The sequence below is a fragment of the Pristiophorus japonicus genome, chromosome 9, assembly GCF_044704955.1.
Source record: "Pristiophorus japonicus isolate sPriJap1 chromosome 9, sPriJap1.hap1, whole genome shotgun sequence".
NCBI classification, from domain to species: domain Eukaryota; kingdom Metazoa; phylum Chordata; class Chondrichthyes; family Pristiophoridae; genus Pristiophorus; species Pristiophorus japonicus.
This window is the reverse complement of record NC_091985.1, coordinates 30399613-30423243: the sequence shown is the minus strand read 5'-3', so window position 1 is coordinate 30423243 and position 23631 is coordinate 30399613. Positions and strand designations below refer to the sequence as shown.

The 23631-nt window shown below is 46.5% G+C and overlaps 1 protein-coding gene across 1 annotated transcript in view; it reads right to left on the bottom strand.

Annotated features, from left to right (window-relative positions):
* Positions 1–16199: 16199 nt before the first annotated feature.
* sult6b1 (sulfotransferase family, cytosolic, 6b, member 1) overlaps positions 16200–23631 on the bottom strand; it is a 64265-nt gene continuing 56833 nt past the window's right edge. The window contains exons 6-7 of the mRNA XM_070889240.1: positions 21159–21315; positions 16200–16921 (exon numbers count right to left, since the gene is read on the bottom strand). Of these exons, the coding sequence (XP_070745341.1) occupies positions 16791–16921; positions 21159–21315 (288 nt within the window). The 3' untranslated portion in view covers positions 16200–16790. The remainder of the gene's footprint in view (positions 16922–21158; positions 21316–23631) is intronic.

The window sequence follows — 23631 nt, the reverse complement described above, 5'->3', positions numbered from 1 at the left end:
TAGGATAGGCGCACCAACATCGTTGTTCTTGCTCAGGCCAACATCCCCAGCATCGAAGCACTGACCACACTCGACCAGCTCTGATGGATGGGCCACATTGTACGCAAGCCCGACACTAAACTCCCGAAACAAGCACTCTACTCCGAGCTCAGACTTGGCAAGCGAGCCCCTGGAGGGCAGAGAAAATGCTTCAAGGACACCCTCAAATCCTGCTTGAAAAAGTACAACATCTCCACCGCCACATCTGGGAATCCCTGGCCCAAGGTTGCTCAAAGTGAAGAAGAAACATCCGAGAAGCCGGTGACCACCTCGAGTCTCTTCGTTGCGAAAGCCAAGTACAAACAGCGGAAGGAGCGTACGACAAACCAAGCACCCCATCCACCCGTCCCTCCAACCACCGTCTGTGACAGAGACTGTTGGTCCCGCATTGGTCTCATCAGTCACCTGAGAACTCGTATTAGTGTGGAAGCAAGTCATCCTCGACTCCGGGGGACTGCCTAAGTCGGAGAAGTTATAAAAGCAAGTCTTTCTTTCTTCTTTCTTACCCACTGAGCCACGGCTGACAAAGAATAAGTTAACTTAGATGAAAGATTATCCATTCAGTGAGAGGAGCTTTACCAAGTGCTGGAATGGACCTGATTAGACTATTCATCTAACCAGAATATTTAGCCTCTGTAAATCATTAATTAGGTGCAGTTTGGTCTGAAGATGTGCTGTAAAATTTAGCCCAGATCTATAGCTGTCTTGCCAAAGAACCTGTATGACTGGAAAAGATTATTTCATAAGCTGCATTTTTAATGCTGTCAAAGGAATTACTCGAGTCATAATGACAATGTGTGAGATTCACTTACCCTTGCATTTGATTCTTAAGATTTAGTCACATGTTACAGTAGAGTACATTGAACCAGCAGCTCAGAGTGATATCAGACTGAGGAAAGAAGCCAGGCTTAGCATTATTGTATTCATATTGTAACATATATTCTAATATTCTTATTATTGGCTTAGCCCAACAGCGTGACTGTTTTGCAAAGCTCATTTAATAGAGGGATAGCTCCAGAAGATCGGAAATTAATGAATGTTATTCCAATCTTTTAAAAAGGTCAAAAGTGTGATCCTGTGGAGTACAAATCTGTTAGCCAGGCATCCATAGTGGGAAATGTATTGGTATCCATTATAAACAAAGCAATTCAAGGGTATCTGATGAAAATGGAGCTGATAAATCCAAGCCAATGTGAAATTATGAAATGCAAGTCATGCTCCATATATTTATTTTAATTCTTTGCAGCATTCACAGTAAATGAATGAAGGTAATGTGGTCAATGTTATATATATCTTGATGTATTTTGTTTTAGAAGAATCATTTGCTCGAAATTCATGGCTAAAGCAGGATGAAGAAAGAAGCAAAATGGAAAGTTAATTTAATAGACTAGCTAATCTCCCATATATTGCTTATGGATAGTATGTGGTGTGGAGCACATTTGTGATTGTTAGCTGCTTAACTGGCTTGTCCCTTTAAGGAAAGTGTTCAAGTACGTCCTACATAGAAGGAAGATATTCGGCCCATTGGGGGTGATATTCTGCGGAGGTTCTCCCGGCCTGAACAGCATTTTTCTGGGATTTCTGCGTCTCTTCCACCGAAGTTCCGACAATCGGCAGAAGCCCTGCAGATATTCACCCCCATTGTATCTATGCTGACTGTTCAGTCTTGAATAAAGCATCAGACTAGATACTGCAAGCTCAAAGTAAGGTGTGACCGGAGTCCTTTATTACAGATCTCAGAGTGCCTCTCCAGCCTGTGAGGCCTCTTTATATACAGGTGCTCCCAAGGGATTGTGGGATACCTTGGGACTCCAGGGGATAAGCCCTCTGGTGGTTAGACATGGTATTTACAGGTTTACATACATAACAACATTCTCCGCCCCCCACCGCAAAGTCAATAGTATAACTAGTTACAATGTGAGTCGATCTGGAGCCTTCCTTTCCCTGGTTGATAGCCTCGGTGCAAATGCTGGTGTTGGTGAGTCATTTGTTGGGCCTTCGCTGGGCTGCTGCGCAGTTGGCCTTGCTGGACTGCTGGGGGTGGTGAGCCTTGCTGGGCTGCTGCGGGTGATGGGTTCTGCTTCGTGGTCAACCGCTGGGTCGGTTGCCACTTGTGTGTGTGTTGGAGGGTCGAAAAAGGTAGAGTCTATTGTGGGTTGTTCTGGATAGTCCGTAAATCTGAGTTTGGTTTGGTCTAAGTGTTTCCTGCAGGTGAGTCCATTTGAGAGTTTGACCACAAACACCCTACTCCCCTCTTTGGCCAAAACAGTGCCAGCAATCCACTTGGGACCTTGTCCATAGTTCAACACAAATACATGATCGTTTATCTCAATTTCGCGTGACACATTTGCGCGATCATGATATGTATTCTGTTGAAGCCGCCTGCTCTCTACCTGTTTATGTAGATCAGGGTGGACTAACAAGAGCCTTGTCTTAAGTGCCCTTTTCATGAGCAGTTCAGCGGGGGAAACCCCAGTGAGCGAGTGGGGTCTTGTGCGGTAACTAAGCAGGACTCGGGATAAGCAAGTCTGCAGTGAGCCTTCAGTTACCCTGTTCAAGCTTTGCTTGATTGTTTGAACTGCTCATTCTGCCTGACCGTTGGACGCTGGATTAAACGGGGCAGACGTGCCATGTTTGATCCCGTTGCGAGTCATGAACTCCTTGAATTCGGCACTGGTAAAGCACGGTCCATTGTCACTTACAAGGACATCAGGCAGGCCGTGCATGGCAAACATGGCCCGTAGGCTTTCAATGGTGGCAGCAGACGTGCTTGCTGACATTATCACACATTCAATCCATTTGGAGTACGCATCTATAACCACTAAAAACATTTTTCCCAAGAATGGGCCAGCATAGTTGACATGGACCCTAGACCATGGTTTGGAGGGCCAGGACCATAAACTTAGTGGCGCCTCCTTGGGTGCATTGCTTAACTGTGAACATGTATTACATTTGTGCATGCAGGACTCCATGTCTGTATTGATACCGGGCCACCACACGTGGGATCTGGCTATCGCTTTCATCATTACAATGCCTGGGTGGGTGCTGTGGAGATCACTGATGAAGGTGTCCCTGCCCTTTTTTGGCACCACTACCCGATTATCCCATAGGAGACAGCCTGCCTGTATAGACATTTCATCTCTGCGCCGCTGGTACGGCTTTATTTCTTCCTGCATCTCTAACGGGACACAAGACCAACTCCCGTGGAGCACACAGGTTTCTACTCAGGACAGTAAGGGGTCCTGGCTCGTCCAGGTTCTAATCTTTTGGGCGGTAACAGGTGATTGCTCACTCTCGAATGCTTCCATTACCATAACTAAATCTGCAGGCTGTGCTATTTCCACCCCTGTGCTGGGCAATGGCAGCCTACTGAGAGCATTGGCACAGTTTTCTGTTCCTGGCCTGTGGCGGATGGCGTAGTTGTATGCGGACAATGTGAGCATCCATCTCTGGATGCGGGCCGATACATTCGTATTTATCACCTTACTTTCAGAAAAGCGGGATATAAGTGGCTTATGGTCAGTTTCCAATTCAAATTTGAGCCCGATCAGATATTCTTTACCCCATAGACACACGCTAACGCTTCTTTTTCGATCATACTGTAGGCCCTCTCAGCATTAGACAGACTTCTGGATGCATAAGCAACTGGTTGCAATTTCCCAAAATCATTAGCATGTTGCAATACATACCTGACCCCATACGACGACGCATCACATGCTCATACCAAACGTTTACATGAATCGCACAACACAAGCAATTTGTTTGAACATAACAGCTTCCTAGCTTTCTCATAGGCATTTTCTTGCCTTTTACCCCATACTCATTCATCTCCCTTACGCAGCATAGAGTGCAGCGGTTCTAACAATGTGCTATGACCCGGTAAGAAGTTACCAAAGTAGTTCAGGAGTCCTAGAAACGACCGCAGCTCTGTCACGTTCTGTGGTCTCGGTGCGTTCTCGATTGCCTCCGTCTTCGAATCGGTGGGCCTGATGCCGTCCGCCGCGATTCTTCTCCCCAGGAACTCCACTTCAGGTGCCAGGAAAACACATTTCGAGCATTTTAGCCTGAGCCCCACTGGAAGACCACGACTTCAGTAAGCTTTCCATGTTGCTCTGGAATATCGCCGCAGCCGATCGAATTCCAAACGGGCATCTGTTGTAAATGAAGAGACCTTTGTGCTTATTGATGCAGGTGAGGACTTTCGATGATTCCTCCAGCTCCTGCGTCATGTAGGCCGAGGTCAAGTCCAGCTTCGTGAACGTCTTTCCTCCCGCCAGCGTCGCAAATAGATCGTCTGCCTTTGGTAGTAGGTATTGATCTTGCAGTGGGAAACGATTGATAGTTACTTTGTAATCACCACAGATTCTGACGGTGCCATCTCCCTTGAAGACTGGAACAATTGGACTGGCCCACTCGTTGAATTCGATTGGTGAAATGATGCCCTCTCGTTGCAGCCTGTCCAGCTTGATCTCCAGCCTCTCTCTCATCATGTACGGTACCGCTCTCACCTTGTGATGGATAGGTCGCGCCCCCGGAATCAAATGGATCTGCACTTTTGCTCCTTGGAACTTCCCGATGCCTGGTTCGAACAGCGAGGGGAACTTGCTTAGGACCTGGGCACATGAAGTGTTGTCGATGGACGAAAGCGTCGGACGTCGTCCCAGTTCCAGTGTATCTTTCCCAGCCAGCTCCTGTCGAACAGCGTGAGGCCATCGCCCGGTACCACCCAGAGTGGTAACTCGTGCAACGCTCCATCGTAGGAGACCTTTACGGTAACACTGCCAATTACGGGAATCAGTTCCTTTGTGTAAGTTCTCAGTTTAGTGCGAATGGGAGTCAGGACTGGCCTTGAAGCCTTGCTGCACCACAACCTATCGAAAGTCTTTTTACTCATTATGGATTGGCTTGCGCCCGTGTCCAGCTCCATGGACACCGGGAGTCCATTTAATTCAACCTTCAGCTTTATTAGGGGACACTTTGTGGTAAACATGTGCACCCCATATATCTCTGCCTCCTCGGTCTGAGGCTCTGGTTCGACGTGATCCACCGTGGATCTGTCCTCTTCTGCAACTTGGTGGTTTGCAGGATTAGCAGGGTTTGCAGCTCGCCTGCACATATGTTGGAGGTGTCCCATTGTTCCATAGCCCTTGCAAACGTATCCTTTGAAGCGGCATGAATGGAAACGATGATCACCCCCGCAGCGTCAACAAGGTGTTAATGGTCTTGTATTCACCACTCTGAATCATCTGCGAACGTGCAGCTGCAGGCGTGTAAGTCCTGCCATGTACATTTCAATTCAAAAACAACGTTACTTTGTTCACAGTACTTGCAGCAGCACTAGTGTGCTGAGAAATTTGTTTGGTATTGTCACTGGTGGCGATAACCGCCTGGGCTATCACTATGGTTTTACTCAAGGTTGGGGTCTCTACAGTCAAAAGTTTGCGAAGTATTACTTCATGGTCAATGCCAAATAGAAACAAGACCCTGAGCATATGCTCCAAGTGTCCTTCAAATTTGCAATGTCCTGCAAGGCGCCTTAGCTCAGCGACGTAGCTCGCCACTTCCTGGCCTTCAGACCTCTTGTACGTGTAGAACTGATACCTCGCCATCAGAACGCTTTCCGTCGGATTTAGATGCTCCTGGACCAGTGTGCACAAATCATCGTACGATTTGTCTGTGGGTTTCGCTGGAGCAAGCAGGTTTTTCATGAGGCCATACATTGATGCCCCTCAAACGGTGAGGAGGATCGCCCTTCATTTGGCAGCATTCGCTTCTCCTTCCAGCTCGTTGGCCACAAAATATTAGTCGAGTCGCTCCACCAAGGTTTCCCAATCATCTCCCTCTGAAAATTTCTCCAGGATGCCCACAGTTCTCTGCATTGTTGCGGTGGGGTTCGTCATTTGTATCTCGTCGCCAGTTGTTAAGTCTTGAATAAAGATTCAGACTAGATACTGCAAGCTCAAAGTAAGGTGTGACTGTAGGCCTTTATTGCAGATCTCCAAAGCGCCTCTCCAGCCTGTGAGGCCTCCTTATATACAGGTGCTCCCAAGGGATTGTGGAATTCCTTGGGACTCCAGGAGATAAGCCCTCTGGTGGTTAGACATGGTATTTACAGGTTTACATACATAACCCTGACTCTTTACTCGTGCAACTCTCCTCACTGCCTCGCTCTCCTTATAGTTCCTTATCTTCCCTTGCTGCACTTTTCCCTTAAAACTTGCAATGCTCTCTCTCAACTATTTCCCATTTCTCAACAATCCTAATCTTCCTATACTTCCCTATTGTAGCACATGGTTGGGGCAACATTCCAGAGATGACCAAACTAGAAGCCCTGCTCCTAAACTTGCGTCATAATCTCCTATTGTAGGACTGTAGGCCTTTCCTTTTCTTTCCTACACCACTGGCTCTCACATAGACTACAATGACTGGTTGCTCACCCTCCCCTTCCCTAATCTTTACCAGTCTTCCCAAAACGTCCTCTGCTTTAGCATCCGAGAGGCAAGAAAATAAGCGTTGACGTTAGCTTGGAGGCGGTCGCAGTGGGCGACATACTGTCCGGCTCCCGGAGATTTTAACTCCTGGGCCTCATTAGCGTGACCCGACACTACTCTCGCCCAAAGCTGGCGGGAATGACGTCATGACCAGAGGGCAGGGGTCAAAATTGGTGGGCGGTTCAGGCCACAGAAATGATCCCCAGCAAGGTAAGTACAGTTTTTGGGGGGGATGGGGCAGAAGAAGGTGGGCAAGTTTGCTATCAGGAGAAGACCAAGGTATCCTTGTGGGGGTCAAAGGAAACTTAACAAAAAAATTAAGACATTTAAGGCCCGGTTCCATTATTATCTATCTAATCATAGCCAGAAAATCGCCTGCAATGGATTCTCTTCCCGCTCCCACATCGTTACCTCTGGTGTCCCCCAAAGATCTATCCTTGGGCCCCTCCTATTTCTCATCTATATTCTGCCCCTTGACGACATCATCTGAAAACACAGCGTCAGTTTCCACATGTACGCTGATGACACCCAGCTCTACCTCACCACCACTTCTCTTGACCCCTCCATGGTCTCTAAATTGTCAGACTGCTTGTCCGACATCCAGTACTGGATGAGCAGAAATGTTTCTTCAATTAAATATTGGGAAGACATTGTCTTTGGTCCCTGCCACAAACTGCGTTCCCTAGCCACTGACTCCATCCCTCTCATTAGCATTTGCCTGAGGCTGAATCAGAGGGTTCGCAACCTTGGTGCCATATTTGACTCTGAAATGAGCTTCCGACTACATATCTGCAGCATAACTAAAACCGCCTATTTCCACCTCTGTAACATCTCCGCCCTTGCTTCAGCTCATCTGCTGCTGAAACCCTCATCCATGCCTTTGTTACCTCCAGACTTGACTACTCCAATGCACTCCTGGCTGGCCTCCCACATTCCACCCTAAGTAAACCTGAGGTCATCCATAACTTGGCTGCCTGTGTCCTAACTCACACCAAGTCCCATTCATCCATCACCCCTGTGCTCATTGACCTACATTGGCTCCCGGTTAAGCAACGCCTCGATTGCAACATTTTCATCTTTGTTTTCAAATCCCTCCATGGCCTCGCCCCTCCCTAACTCTATAATCTCCTTCAGCCTCACAATCCCCGAGATATCTGCGCACCTCAAACTCTGCCCTTTTGAGCATCCCTAATTATAATCGCTCAACCATCAGTGGCCGTGCCTCCAGTTGCCTAGGCCCTAAGCTCTGGAACTCCCTCCCTAAACCTCGCTACCTCTCTTTCTTGCTCCTGAAAACCTGCCTATTTGACCAAGCTTTTGGTCATCTACCGTAATTTCTTCTTAAGTGGCTTGGTGTCAATTTTTTTTCTGATAACACTCCTGTGAAGCGCCTTGAGACATTTTTCATGTGTTAAAGGCGCGATATAAATACAAGTTGTTGTTGTTATTACTTGGGCCTCGTCGGAGCAGGATTTTTGCTGATGGGTTGGAGACTTTGCAGGCCTTAGCCAGGACCGCAGTTAAAATGGCATGCATGTTGGGATGACATAATTGGGGTTGTGTCAATGCCATTTAAGTCAATGCCCCACTCTTCTGGGGCAAGTGGCCTTCCCATGCCTGAAATCAGGCATGTAAAGATGGTGGTGGGAGCGGTATCGCAAAGTGAACCATCACCTGCCATCCTGACACCACCTGCCCCACCCCGCCCCCACAAGGTTCTCGCCAGGTGGGGGTGGAGTCGAAATTAGCCCTTTCGTGTCTGATCCTCTAACTCCCATTACTACTGTATTCCTAACTTCATTGCTAATCTCCCTCTCTTGAGCCATCTCATATTTTTGGTACCATTATAATCAATTAGTTCTCATCCTCCCCCACAGAAAACCAGTGCTTCAAACTTGTTAGAAAGGATAATTTAATCAGGGCATTCTTGTCTAGTCTGTCCCTCCTTGCTTTCCTTGATCTGGGGATAGACATCACTCGAAGCTCCTTATCTCTCAACAGGGTGACTATCCTCTGAGACTTGTTCTCCCAAAACCTCTCTCCCTCTTTATGTGTCAAATTGTGCTCAACTCCGTATCAAAGGTCATGAGATCTTGAGCTCAAGTAATTTCAGTTAGAGACATTTCTCACAGGAGGTGTTTGTCCAAGGGCTGCTCAAAACTCACACATGCTGCCGAAGTCACCCATCACTAGCTCTTCCTTTGCTGCTATTCATATTCTAAATGGAATTGACATTATAGTTAAGTTTTAAGTTAATTTTTTTTTTACACTACTTTTAATTTCAATTGAACTACTCTGCTTCACCTTCCTTTTTCGCTCCAAGTTCCCAAATCTGGATAAATTCCCGTTCTCACCCCGGGGCCAAAATTACCCCTTTCCTTAAGGCCTGTTACCACCGCAAATCGGCGGCCACTTGGTTGCCAGGCCACTGGCCCGGCCGAAACCCTCCCTGGTGGCCCAATGGCCTGAAGTTTAAAATCGCGGAGGCTCTCCCCTTTAAGTGAAGAGGAGAGCTGCGATGATGCGGCGCCGTGATGACGTCATCGCGGCGTTAATCCGCACCGCCCCCAACTTCCGCCCCTCAGTTGCAGTCACCGCCGTGTCTTTGTCCCTCAGGTATAGCCACCGCCGTGTCTTTGCCCCTCAGTTGCTGTCACCGCCGTGTCTTTGCCCCTCAGGTATAGCCACCGCCGTGTCTTTGCCCCTCAGTTGCTGTCACTGCTGTGTCTTTGCCCCTCAGGTATAGCCACCGCCGTGTCTTTGCCCCTCAGTTGCTGTCACTGCTGTGTCTTTGCCCCTCAGGTATAGCCACCGCCGTGTCTTTGCCCCTCAGTTGCTGTCACTGCTGTGTCTTTGCCCCTCAGGTATAGCCACCGCCGTGTCTTTGCCCCTCAGTTGCTGTCACTGCTGTGTCTTTGCCCCTCAGGTATAGCCACCGCCGTGTCTTTGCCCCTCAGTTGCTGTCACTGCTGTGTCTTTGCCCCTCAGGTATAGCCACCGCCGTGTCTTTGCCCCTCAGTTGCTGTCACTGCTGTGTCTTTGCCCCTCAGGTATAGCCACCGCCGTGTCTTTGCCCCTCAGTTGCTGTCACTGCTGTGTCTTTGCCCCTCGGGTATAGCCACCGCCGTGTCTTTGCCCCTCAGTTGCTGTCACCGACGTGTCTTTGCCCCTCAGTTGCTGTCACTGCTGTGTCTTTGCCCCTCGGGTATAGCCACCGCCGTGTCTTTGCCCCTCAGTTGCTGTCACCGCCGTGTCTTTGCCCCTCAGGTATAGTCACCACCGTGTCTTTGCCCCTCAGGTATAGCCACCACCGTGTCTTTGCCCCTCAGGTATAGCCACCACCCCCATTTACACCGACTTCCGGATCAAAACAAAAAAAACAAAGAGCGCAATTTTGCGAAAGAGTCGACCTGAACCACAGCTGCGGTACAAAGCATTGAAATGGGCGGGGAGCAATTTGTGCCCTCTCATGTTGAGGAAGGGAGCCTTTAACGCCGTCAAATTGCTTTTGTTACCTCCAGACTTGAATATTCCAATGCTCTCCTGGCCGGCCACCCATCTTCCACCCTCCATAAACTTAAGTTCATCCAATACTCTGCTGCCTGCACTCTAACTCGCACCAAGTCCTGCTCACCCATCACTCCTGTACTCGCTGACTTAAATTGGCTCATGTCCCACCAACGCCTCGATTTTAAAATTCTCATCCTGGTGTACAAATCCCTCCGTGGCCTCCCCCCTCCCTATCTCTGTCACCCCCTCCAGCCCTACAACCCTCCAAGATCTCTGCACACCCCCAATTCTGGATCTCCCCCACTAGCCATCTCGCCCAAAGATGCTGTGGAATTCCCTTCCTAATCCTCTCCACCTCTCTCTCCTCCATTAAGAGGCTCCTTAAAACCTACCTTTTTAAACAAGCTTTTGGTCACCTGTCCAAATGTCTCCTTCTTTAACTTGGTGTCATGTTTCTGTCTGATTACGCGCTTGTGAATCGCCTTGGGACGTTTTACTACGTTAATGCAAGTTTTTGTAACAGTGTGCGTATCTCTGCACAGGTATGTGCCCCCACAGAGGAAGCCCGTGAATAGAGTCACTCTTCTCAAGCAATGCTACAGTAGTCTTGTTCAGTAGACCTATATTGCCAAAAGATTGTAGCTGAAGTGCCTCACAATTGCAGGTAAGGCAGTGGGAATCATTGAGCTACTTTTCAAATCTACCGCCAGTATATCTGAATAATTGGGGGGAATTTTAACGCCAGGAAACAGGTGGGTTTGGGTCGGGCGGGAAGTAAAAATGTAAAATATCTCAAACCCTACCCTACCCGCCTACTTTCGATTTTAAGGGAAGGGCAACCAACACACCTCCAGGAAGCGGGTGGCTCATTTAAATATTTTAATGATGCTGCGTGCCTCAGATTTTACCTCCATGTTATCTTTAACCCTGGCCGGCAGGTTTCCTGGCTGCTGATGGCAGGCGAGGACTGCTGGATCCAGCCTTTCCAGCACTGCTTGTGGGCCTGGAGAAGCAGGAATGCCTCCCGGCCTAGCAAACTTCTTGTAAACCACTCCCGCGATCATACCCCTCTCCCCTCTCTCCCAAGTCACAATGTTCCCGAGCCATGATTTCCCAACAACCCAGCCTTTCTGACCTCCCAATGTTGCCCAGCGTGGCTCAGTGGTAACTCCCACGTCTGAGTCAGGAGGTTGTGAGTTCAAGGTCCCACTCCAGAGACCCGAGCACAAAAAAATCTAGGCTGACACTCCAATGCAGTGCTGAGAGTGTGCTGCACTGTCGGAGATGCCACCTTTAAACCGAGACCCCCGCCTGCCCTCTCAGGTGGACGTAAAAGATCCTATGGCACCATTTTGAAGCAAGGGAGTTCTCTTTGGTACAATCCTAAAGCAAGGCTTTCGATAAGGTCCCACATGGCAGATTGGTCATGAAAGTAAAAGCCCATGGGATCCAAAGCAAAGTGGCAAGTTTGACCAAAATTGTCTCAGAGGCAGGAAGCAAAGAGTAATGGTTGATGGGTGTTTGTGATTGGAGGGCTGTTTCCAGTGGGGTTCCGCAGGGCTCAGTACTGGGTCCCTTGCTTTTTGTGGTGTTTATCAATGATTTAGACTTGAATGTAGAGGGTATGATTAAGAAGTTTGCAGATGATACAAAAATCAGCTGTGTGGTTGATAATGAAGAAGAAAGCTGTAGACTGCAGGAAGATGTCAATGAACTGGTCAGGTGGGCAGAACAGTGGTAAATGGAATTTAATCCAGAGGTAATACATTTAGGGAGGGCCAACAAGGCAAGGGAATACACATTAAATGGTAGGACACTGAGAAGTGTAGAGGAACAAAGGGTACCTTGGAGTGCAGGTTCACAGATCCCTGAAGGTAGCAGGCCAGGTAGATAAGATGGTTCAGAATGCATATGGAATACTTGCCTTTATTAGCCGAGACATAGAATACAAGAGCAGGGAGGTTATGCTTGAACTGTATGAAACACTAGTCAGGCCACAGCTCGAGTACTGCGTGCAGTTCTGGTTACCATATTACAGGAAAGATCTGATTGCACGAGAGAGGGTGCAGAGATTTACGAGGATGTTGCTTGGACTGAAGAATTTTAGCTATGAGGAAAGATTGGATAGGCTGGGTTTGTTTTCTTTGGAACAGTGGAGGCTGAGGGGAGATCTTATTGAGGTGTATAAAATTATGAGGGGCCTAGATAGGGTGGATAGGAAGGACCTGTTTTCCTTAGCAGAGGGGTCAACAACCAGGGGGCATAGATTTAAAGTAATTGGTAGAAGGTTTAGGGGGGATTTAAAGGAAAATTTCTTCACCCAGAGGGTGGTGGAGGTCTGGAACTCACTGCCTGAAAGGGTGGTAGAGGCAGAAACCCTCACCACATTTAAAAAGTACTTGGATGTGCACTTGACATGCTGTAACCGAGCTGGAACGTGGGATTAGGCTGGATAGCTCTTTGTTGGCTGGCGCGGACACAATGGGCGGAAATAAGAACATAAGAAATAAGAGCAGGAGTAGGCTATTTGGCCCCTCGAGCCTGCTCCGCCATTCTATAAGATCATGGCTGACCTGATCTTGGCCTCAACTCCTCTTCCCTGCCTGCTCCCCATAACCTTTATCATTCAAAAATCTGTCTATCTCCACCTTAAATACATACAATGACCCAGCCTCCACAGCTCTCTGGGGTAGAGAATTCCATAGATTCATGACCCTCTGAGAGAAGAAATTCCTCCTATTTCCGTTTTAAATGGGTGACCCCTTATTCTGAAACAATGTCCCCTAGTTCTAGATTCCCCAGGAGAGGAGACATCCTCTCTGCATCTATCCTGTCAAGCCCCCTCAGAATCTTATATGTTTCAATAAAATCACCTCTCATTCTTCTAAACTCCAATGAGAATAGACCCAACCTGCTCAACCTTTCTTAATAAGACAAACCCTTCATCTCAGGAATTAACCTCGTGAACCTTCTTTGAACTGCCTCCAATGCAACTCCCTCCTTAAATAAGGAGACCAAAACTGTACACAGTACTCCAGGTGGCCTCCTTCCATGCTGTAAATATCGATGATTCTGTGAAAGTGGGTGCATGAACAGAGAGACCTGGGGGTATATGTGCACAAATCGTTGAAGGTGGCGGGGCAGGTTGAGAAAATGGTTTAAAAAGCATATGGGATCTTGGGCTCTATAAATTGAGCCATAGCATACCAAAGCAAGGAAATTATGATGAATCTTTATAAAATACTGGTTCCACCTCAACTGGAGGCCAGTTCTGGGCACCACACTTTAGGAAGGATGTGAAGGCCTTAGAGAGGGTGCAGATAAGATTTACAAGAATGGTTCCAGGGATGAGGGACTTCAGTTATGTGGATAGACTGGAGACGCTGGGGTTGTTCTCATTGGAGCAGAGAAGGTTGCGATGAGATTTGATAGAGGTGTTCAAAATCATGAGGGGTCTAGACAGAGTAGAGAGAAACTGTTCCCATTAGTGGAAGGGTCGGGAACCAGAGGACTCCAATTTAAGGCGAATGGCAAAAGAACCAAAGGCGACATGAGGAAAAACTTTTTAACGCAGCGAGTGGTTAGGATCTGGAATGCTCTGCCTGAAAGGGTGGTGGAGGCAGACTCAATTGTGGCTTTCAAAAGGGAATTAGTAAGTGTCTGAAGGAAAATAATGTGCAGGGCTACGGATAAAGGGCGGGGCAGTGGGACTAGCTGAAGTGATCTTGCAGAGAGCCAACACAGGCTGGACGGGCCGAATGGCCTCCTTTGTGCTGTAACCATTCTATGATTCTATGATGTCCTTGCTAATATTTATCCCTCAATCAACATTACTAAAAAACAGGATATTTGGTCATCATCACATTGCTGTTTGTGGGAGCTTTCTGTGCACAAATTGGCTGCCCCGTTTCCTATATTACAACAGTAACTACACTTCAAAAGTACTTAATTGGGCGTAAAGCATTCTGTGCTGTTGGGAACAGCGCTATATAAATGCAAGTCTTTCTTCAGCACTCCCTCTGGTCTTTGCAATCCCTCCCTCCGGTCTTTGCAATCCCTCCCTCCTTCCTTCCTCTCGCCGGCTGCTGTCCCCAGCCTCTCAATCTCCCAGTAAATATCAGGTCAGCACCAGCCTCCGTGTACACGACTCCTCAGATAATGGCCGATAGTTCAACCTTGACCTACAAGGCTTCCGACCTGGATGAGGTCTCCTACAAGTGACCCTTGGGAAGTAGCATAGAGGCAGGTTGTGGAATGGGGCACTGCATCGTTTGTGTCTTTAGCAGTAACAACATCTCATTGGAATTGGAACTGGACTTACACTACACCTGGGGCACAAGGTTTCACTAACTCAGTAAATGGCTGAGTGGCTTCTGTTAATGAGACTTGCTCCCTTAATATTTAGCTCCATTGGCAACGGCAGTAATGCATTAGCACAGTTTTAAATTCAGTATGATGGTATTTAACTCAGAAGGTATTAAGGGACATGGGTCAAAGGCGGGTATATGGAGTTAGGTCGCAGATCAACCATGATTTCATTGAATGGCGAAATAGGCTCTAGGGGCTGAATGGCCGACTCCTGCTCCCATGTTCCTTTGATTGTAACGCAAGTGCTGCTCACCACACCTGACTGGATATGTACTACACTGCCTGAACTGAGTTATAAGCTGCCCGTAACAACATTTTCCCTTCCATTACATTTTTTTTTAATGATTCACATGTGGCAAACACATTCAGGATAATTCCGTACTGAACATTCTGCTGTAAAAAGCAAGGTGCACATGTGCACAGTTTTGAATTTGCTCAGGCTGCTTTCAAAACTGCAGGAAAATACTGTCAAGATGTGTAACACATTTATTTTTAATGCTTTAATTTCTGGGAGATCTCTGCAAATCGCCCACAAAGCTTTCACTTCAGAAAGTCCATCTGCAGAAACGTGACGCACAGCTCGTTACTTCATTCGTGCAGAATGTGCTGCCGTGTCTGCACTCTCCCCTCTCTATTAGGCTGTTAGCACCACCCAGTGGCTAGGCTCGGAACCGCATCCTTGAGCTCTTCTCCAGATGGAGTTAGACAGGCTGCATGGTGCCAACATTTCCTGCTGTTACTTTAGAAGTTTATGCAACTGTATCTATGCAGCTGTTTTGTTACTCAATGTATTAAAGAAACACAGCACCGAGCTCCATCAGCTATTTCTGCTGACAAGCGACTAAGTTCCAAACAGCAAATGTCCAGTTATAGCGCTCTCGTATTCATTTTCCAACACTTATCTCCGAATGGCAAAATAATTATTACATTTCAACAGTGCTTCGTCACACGGTGACATCTCAGAAAACACAATCAACAAAACAGCACATGGAAAATCTGCAGATCAAAGACCCAACAAAACCCCAAGTGACTCATTTTGTTTTTGGATGCTAGTCTTTTCATAATTATATTAAAAAAAAGCCTGAAGAATTCAGACTGATACACATTAACAGTGGAGGCTAAGTTAAGGGATGAATTCCTCACGAAGGACAAGGTTGCCTGATTTTTCTCTTTAATTTATGACCTGAGAGCAAAATAATACTCAGGAATTGCAACTTGCTTTCTCGCAATGTTGTTAGTAGGTCCTAATCTCAAAAACAACTTGTATTTATATAGCGCCTTTAACGTAGTAAAACATCCCAAAGTGCTTCACAGGAATGTTACAAGACAAAAAAAATAGATTTGACACGAGCGACGCAAGAAGAAATGACGGTATGACCACAAGCTTGGTCAAAGAGGTAGGTTTTAAGGAGCATCTTGAACATAAGAAATAGGAACAGGAGTAGGCCATTCGGCCCCTCGAGTCTGCACCGCCATTCTATAAGATCATGGCTGATCTGATGCAGGCCTCAGCTCCACTTCCCTGCCCGCTCCCTATAACCCTTCACTCCCTTATCGTTCAAAGATCTCTCTATCTCCGCCTTAAATATATTCAATGACCCAGCCTCCACAGCTCATTGCGATAGAGAATTCCACAGATTTACAACCCTCTGAGAGAAGAAATTCCTCCTATTTCCGTTTTAAATGGACGACCATGAAGGAGGAAAGAGGTAGAGAGGCGGAGAGGTTTGGGGAGGGAGTTCTAGAGCTTGGGGCACGGAGAAAAAAAAAAGGTAGTCAGAAACTCTGAAATTGATGTCTTCATTTTTTAATATACTTTTTCAGGAAAGCATTAAAAAAGGTGCTCAAGGTACAGCTGGGTATTCCCAGTATCCACTGATTTTTAAAGAAAATGAGAAATGCGACTGTTTCATTAAAAGATTTCCAATCCCTTCTTCAGCACTGCCGTTCGAACAAAGCAACAAAGACAAAGGGACCAATCAAGGTGCTCTCCATCCTGCGTTTGAGCTAATGACAACTGCCGTGCCTGCCAGGATGCAGATGACAACAATCCTTACCGCAATGACCTATAATCGGCCTTGTTCAGGACATGTCACGTTGCTGCCACAACAGTGTAGAGCCTGTGAGACTGCGATATTACAGTATACATCAGGCAGTATTCACCTTTGATGAATTGCAAGAAATTTCAGAGTGGATTCGTTTCTGCTGAGGAGGAACAGAAGGTGCGAGATGATTGCTACGGCCACCATTGGGAGGAGGGCGCGGCGGGGAGCACGGAAGAAAGAAGCTGAGAGTTTATCGTGCTTAGTTCTAATCACTTTTCTTTTTAAAAAAAAAACAAGAATTAGTCCTCGTTCATCACAATGTTCACAGGGCTGTTGTTTAATGCTTACAGTAGAGGTCATATTTCAATTTTGCCCCTAGTTTCGTGCCAGCTAAACACGATTCAAACTTCGCATCCATCTCTTGACTCTGTTCATCGGTGAAAAGGTTTCTCCAGTCTCCAACCACACCTAAATGTAAAAATAAAACCTGCAGAGTCAATAAAACCGATCGAGTTCAGCCAATTATGTACAATCCTATGACTGGTTCCCTCAAACCAAAGTAAATGGGAGGCAGGGCCAGATTGAGGGCCTGATGGGCCTGGGGCAAACTGATCTAAATGGGCCTACAGTTATGTGTGTTCATGTTCATTAAATGACGTATATGATTCTGATTCTGAGTATGAAAACATAGGCCAGCATATTCCACAATGAAAGTATATATTCTGTATCAAGTAGGTATATATTTTGGTTCTGGTAACATTGCAATACTAAATTCCTGGACATATATGCAAATTTCTCTCAATAACATGTGAAATAAAACAGGCTAGAACATATTCTGTTCTGTATATAGGTACATTAGTGTATATAGGTACTTCTGTATTTGTTATTAAACAAGTGAATCTATTTTCCTCGGTCTTGTTTTTCCTCTCTTAGGGCCCAAGTTTGAACTGGTCATTAGAACGGCACACCTCCAAGCCTTGCGCCTATTATTTAGAATTAAAAGTGCGCCTAAAAAGTACCTCACTATTCTGAAGTGTCTGCAGGCCTCCATTCCAGTCGGCGCAGCGCAGCTTGAGCTGCGGGGGGGGGTGGAGCTATCAACGTGCTGTGTCTACACAGCTGGCATGGGGGCGGGGCTAGGGCCCAGCGTGTCTGTGAGTGCCGGCAGCATTGCGCATGCGCGTTGGAGTGTGCGCGCATGGCACAGAAACATTGGCTGGGTGAGCGCTTTCCCGCCCATAGTCCCTGGCCGAACGGCCGAAGATATGCTGCTGCGTCCTTTAGTGAGCTGCTGGGTGATTGATTTCCCGCCCCTAGCCCCTGGCCGAACGGATAGGTGTTGCGTGCTGCAGTAGGTGAGGTAGGGACTTTTATTTTTTTATTTGTTGATTTATTGATTGATCTTTTATTTTGTTAATTTTTAATTTTTTTATTTATTGATTGATTGATTTATCATTTATTATTGATGATGTTTCTTTATTTTTAAAAGTGAAGGTGTTTAGTGCTCTCTCTTTGCCCCCGCCCCCACCCCCACACCCTATCTCTGGCTAGCTGCACTGATTTCTTAACTCTACACAAGGTTTTTCTGAACGTACAAAAGTGGACACTTACTCCATTCTAATTTAGTTTGAGTAACTTTTCGCAGTTCAAACTTGCAAAACAGGCATAAGTGGCTGGACACGCCCCCGTTTGAAAAAAAAACTGAACTAAAACGAAACCAAACTAACTCACTAGAACTGGAGCAAACTAAATGTGGAGAATTGCAATTTCTAGGATACTCCAAAAAAAACTAGTTGCTCCAAAAAAATAGGAGCAAATCCAGTTGAAACTTGGGCCCATATTGTCTATTCTATTCAGCCTATTTGGTGGGTCGATGTTCTTTGGTGGGCCTGAGCCCCAATCCACCCCATGGTTAATCCGGCCCTGAGAGGGCCACCTATATACTGGGGGCCTTCCTTGGCCGGTGCGCACCCAAGCATACTGGTAATAACTTCATGATTGCTTGGAATTAAATCCAACCGTGTTTGGAACCTCAAAGTATTTACCACGCCTACTTTTCCAGGCATATTATTGCAATGTTTATTGCCTTGTGTTCGGAGAGGTTCCTCTAGAATATGTTCTAAATTAAATTGAACACTTCACTGTGCCTTTTCACTGACGCTCCCATCATCCGGAGAAACAGGGGGACACAGCAAAAACCAGCCTTGAAATCAGGGGGAAACTAGTCTATGGTCGTATCGCAAAATAGGCGATAGTGAATTGGCAGCCCATAGGAATAGGCCATTCAGCCCCTCGAGCCTGTTCCGTCATTCATTAGATCATGTCTGATCTGTATCTTAACTTCCAGGCCTCACCTGGAATATTGTGTTCAGTTTTGGTCTCCTAATCTGAGGAAGAATGTTTTTGCTATTAAGGGAGTGCAGCGAAGGTTCACCAGACTGATTCCCGGGATGGCGGGACTGACATATGAGGAGCGACTGGATCAACTGGGCCTTTATACACTGGAGTTTAGAAGGACGAGAGGGGATCTCATGGAATCTTACAAGATTCTGACGGGACTGGACAGGTTAGATGTGGGAAGAATGTTCCTGATGACGGGGAAATCCAGAACTAGGGGACACAGTCTTAGGATAAGGGGTAAGCCATTTAGGACTGAGATGAGGAGAAACTTCTTCACTCAGAGAGTTGTTAACCTGCGGAATTCCCTGCCGCAGAGAGTTGTTGATGCCAGTCCGTTGGATATATTCAAGAGGGAGTTAGATATGGCCCTTACAGCTAAAGGGATCAAGGGGTATGGAGAGAAAGCAGGAAAGGGGTACTGAGGGAATGATCAGCCATGATCTTATTGAATGGTGGTGCAGGCTCGAAGGGCCGAATGGCTTACTCCTGCATCTATTTTCTATTTACACTGCCTTGGTACCATAATCCTATACCCTTGCTCAACAAAAATCTAGCAATCTTAGTTTTGAAATCTTCAATCGACCCACAGCCTCAACAGCTTTTTGGGGGAAGAAGGTTCCAAATTTCCACTACCGTTTGTGTGAAGAAGCACTTCGTGACATAACCCCTGAACGGCCCAGCTCTAATTTGAAGGTTATGCCCCTTGTTCTGGACTCCCCTACCAGAGGAAATAGTTTCTCTCTATCTAACCTAACAAATTCTTTAATCATCTTACACACACACACCTGAATCATCTTAAACACCTCAATCAACACCCATTTCACACCCTGCCTGATTCTCTTTTCCAATGAAATGAATGGAAAAAGATCAGGCTGATTGTACAACGGGCTTCCAATTCCTTATCGTCCATTTTCACCACCGTCAAAGACCAATTTCAGCCCCCACCAGTTAGATTACTGTGAAAGGCTCAGAGGAGCGAAAGTGTGAAGAATGATGATGCCAATCTGGTAGACATGATGCAAAAACATCAAATGATCTTGTTCAACTTTCTCCCCATGTCTCCTCTTCTGTAGTCACCATCAGTCCATTGCCTACAGTTTGACACCGAGCTGTACAAGTAGAAATTAGGGCAGGTGACCAAAAGTTTGGTCAAAGAGGTAGGTTTTAAGGAGCGGCTTGAAGGAGGAAAGAGAGGTAGCGAGACGGAGAGGGTTAGGCAGGGAATTCCAAAGCTTGGGGCTTAGGCAACAGAAGGCACGGCCACCAATGGTTGAGCGATTATAATCCGGGATGCTCAGGAGGGCAGAATTAGAGGAGCACAGACATCTCGGGGGGGTTGTGGTGCTGGAGGAGATTACAGAGATAGGGAGGTGAAAAGCCATGGAGGGATTTGAAAATATGGATGAGAACTTTGAAATCGAAAGCCAATGTAGGTCAGCGAGCACAGGGTTGATGGGTGAGCAGGACTTGGTGCGAGTTAGGACATGGGCAGCCGAGTTTTGGAGCACTTCTAGTTTACGTAGGTTAGAATGTGGGAGGCCAGCCAGGAGTGCGCTGGAAAAGTCAAGTCTAGAGGTAACAAAGGCATGGATGAGGGTTTCAACAGCAAATGAGCTGAGGCAAGGGCAGAGGCGGGCGATGTTATGGAGGTGGAAATAGGCGGTCTTTGTTACGCTGCGGATATGTGGTCAAAAGCTCATTTCAGGGTCAAATATGACACCAAGGTTACAAACAGTCTGGTTCAGCCTCAGACAGAAGTTGAGGAGAGGGATGGAGTCAGTGGCAAGAGAACGGAGTTTGTGGTGGGGGACCGAAAACAATGGCTTCGGTCTTCCCAATATTCAATTGGAGAACATTTTTGCTCATCCAGAACTGGATGTCGGACAAGCAGTCTGACAATTTAGAGACCGTGGAGGGGTCAAGAGCAGTGGTGGTGAGGTCGAGCTGGGTGTCATCAGCGTACATGTGGAAACTGACGCTGTGTTTCCAGATGATAACAGCATTGCGGCATAATGTCTAACACACTGCAATGTCATGCAATGCTAAACTCTGTTACAAGGATACCTACTGTTGATGTTGTGAAATATCTCCTTTTCCTCTACATTACAACATCTGGTGAGCATCATCGCCAGCAACAAGTCTTAGCAAATCAAGTGGGGAAAAAAGTTTTGCCAAATGTGTGGTGGAACAATCCACATCAAAAATAAAATCACGTCACATGAGATTTCCTAAGACACCAATAACATTCCATTTCCTGTCTCAAAATGACCATTTAAGACTCTCACAAGATTTCATTTTCACCTACCCTTTCGGAAGATAACTTTGCCAAAGATGGAGTGAGTTTCCTGGGAATTGTCACTCATGGCCTGGAAGGTTCCAGTGCAAGCAATGTGTTGAATGTGTTCCTCACTCAGAGTAATGCCATAGAACTCTGCGATTTTCTGCACCCCCTTTGCCAAGTTCTATTGGGGGGGGGGGAGGCAAGAACCCAAAACATTTTAATAAATCTATGAAAAGGAAAGTCGGTCGAACAAAATAGATGCATAAATTCAGCAATCCTGTGCTCCCAGCAATGAGGGAGGTGCAGGTCACACAATTGGGGCCACAGTATGTTGGCCTCAGTCTGATCCAAGCATAGTGCAGTGCTGAGAGAGCAAGATGGCTAAATATAGGCAAGAATTTTTAAGTAATATATTCCACACCAATGTTCAGTTTATTTCTCGCCCGTCCTTTTAAACCCCACACCCTTCATCATTCCCGCCGCGCGAGAGAGAGAGAGAGAGAGAGAGAGAGAGACAGAGAGAACGGGCTCTGGGGAACAGCATGTGGCAGGTTCACAAAGGTCACCAGGGAGTAACTCATTCTTTCCTTCGCTGTTCCACTTGGATGCTCCCTTGGACCGAGATTAGGAACTTGCCCCTCCAGCAATGATGGAGGAAGATTTCCTCTTGTGTGCTAGGTGTAGCCAAATCAAAAAAAATGTAAAGAACTGCTCTATGATTTTTCACACACAGGAAATCTTTCCCAAAAGTATAAAGTCATACCCCACCACTCTGACGCAAAACAACCTGCTAGCATAAGGCAAGTAAAATAAAGAAAATAGATTAACATTAAATTGATTAAAGTATATCTTTAAACAGTCTAGATTTAAAAAAATATTTTAAGTTCGGCAAATGTTGGACATAAAGCTGATTTTGCACCACTTATGTTGTAAATGTGTTTCTTCCCCTAATTTTGTACCTCTTTTCTCCCCTAAAAAAGTGCAGATCCCTGCAGAGGGTCAGTTTCACAGGTGCTGGCAACCGCATAGTACCTCATCCAAGTGGCCATTCCCAATGGGCGAGCCCAGACAGCCAGTGTCAGTATGCGAGGGTATACCTCAAGGATAGGCTTATCAGGAAGGGATGAACAGGCTGGGTCTGTTTTCTCTTGAAAAGAGAAGACTGATGGGTGACCTAATAGGGGTCTTTAAAATTATGAAAGGTTTTGATAGAATAGATACAGAATGTTTCCACTTGTGGGGAAGAGCAAAACTAGAGGCTATCAATATAAGATAGTCACCAAGAAAACAAATAGGGAATTCAGAAGAAACTTCTTTACCCAGAGAATGGTGAGAATGTGGAACTTGCTACCACAGGGAGTAGTTGAGGCGAATAGTATAGATGCATTAAGCATATGAGGAGAAGGGAATTGAGGGTTACGCTGATAGATTTAACTGAGCAAAGACGGGAGGAGGCTCGAGTGGAGCATAAATGCCATTCGGCCCAATTAGTCCATGCCTTTGTTCAACGTCTCACCCGAAAGACAGGACCTCAGACTGTGTAGCGTTCCCTCAGCACTGCACTGGGAGTGTCAGCCTAGAATAATGTGCTCAAGTCCCTGGACTGGGGCTTGAACCCACAACCTTCTGACTCAGAAGTGAGAGTGCTGCCCACTGATGAGTGCAAAGATTTAGGCAAAAGATGAGACTAAAGTTGCCGCAGCCCGAGGTTAGACAACACAGCAGAAACCAGGAATCGAAGCTGTTCCTTCCTTCTCAGTTCTATTCACTTGTAATTGAGCAATTGCAGGAGCTCCTTGCCCTGCTTTCAAATTTAAAAAATTACAGTAAATGTCGCATACCAAAACTGATTCAACATCCATTTCACAACGTGAAATTGCATTATTGCCACACTGTGGAACAGATTTGATGTTGATCTTTCGGATGTCACAATTACATTTCCAGTATTTCCCAACTTCCTCATGACATCACACTGTGATTGAAGCGTGAGAAATAAAGATTGTCTGAAAGTAGCTTTGCAATGCTGAGTTTTAAACTGGACCACGACAGGAGGAGCAGTGACACAGCCTCTTGATGCTTCAATGTGCTATGCCATCGAGTGGTGCAATGCAGTCTAGGTTTAACCCCTCTCCCTCCCGGCACAAAAAAAAAATCTCCATCGCTAGCAGAGGTGATACCAAGCAGAGACTTGAGACTTCCTCCCAGAAAGGGGATGGGTGAGTGGGGTGGAATAATAAGTCAAAGCGCACATCCCTCTGGGGTCACTATCCAGGACTACAGATCATAATTTAATTCAGCACTGGTGGAGCGCTGCATGGTTCAAGGTACTGTCCTTCGGATGAGACCTTAAACTGAGGCCCCATCTGCATGTTCAGGTGGGCACTAAAGAGCCCCTGCTACTATTTGAAGAACAGCAAAGGACTCTGTATACCACCAATAATAGAGCCATTGACTGCACGGTTGTTTGTCTACTTAACGGCCGCACTTCAGAGTCATT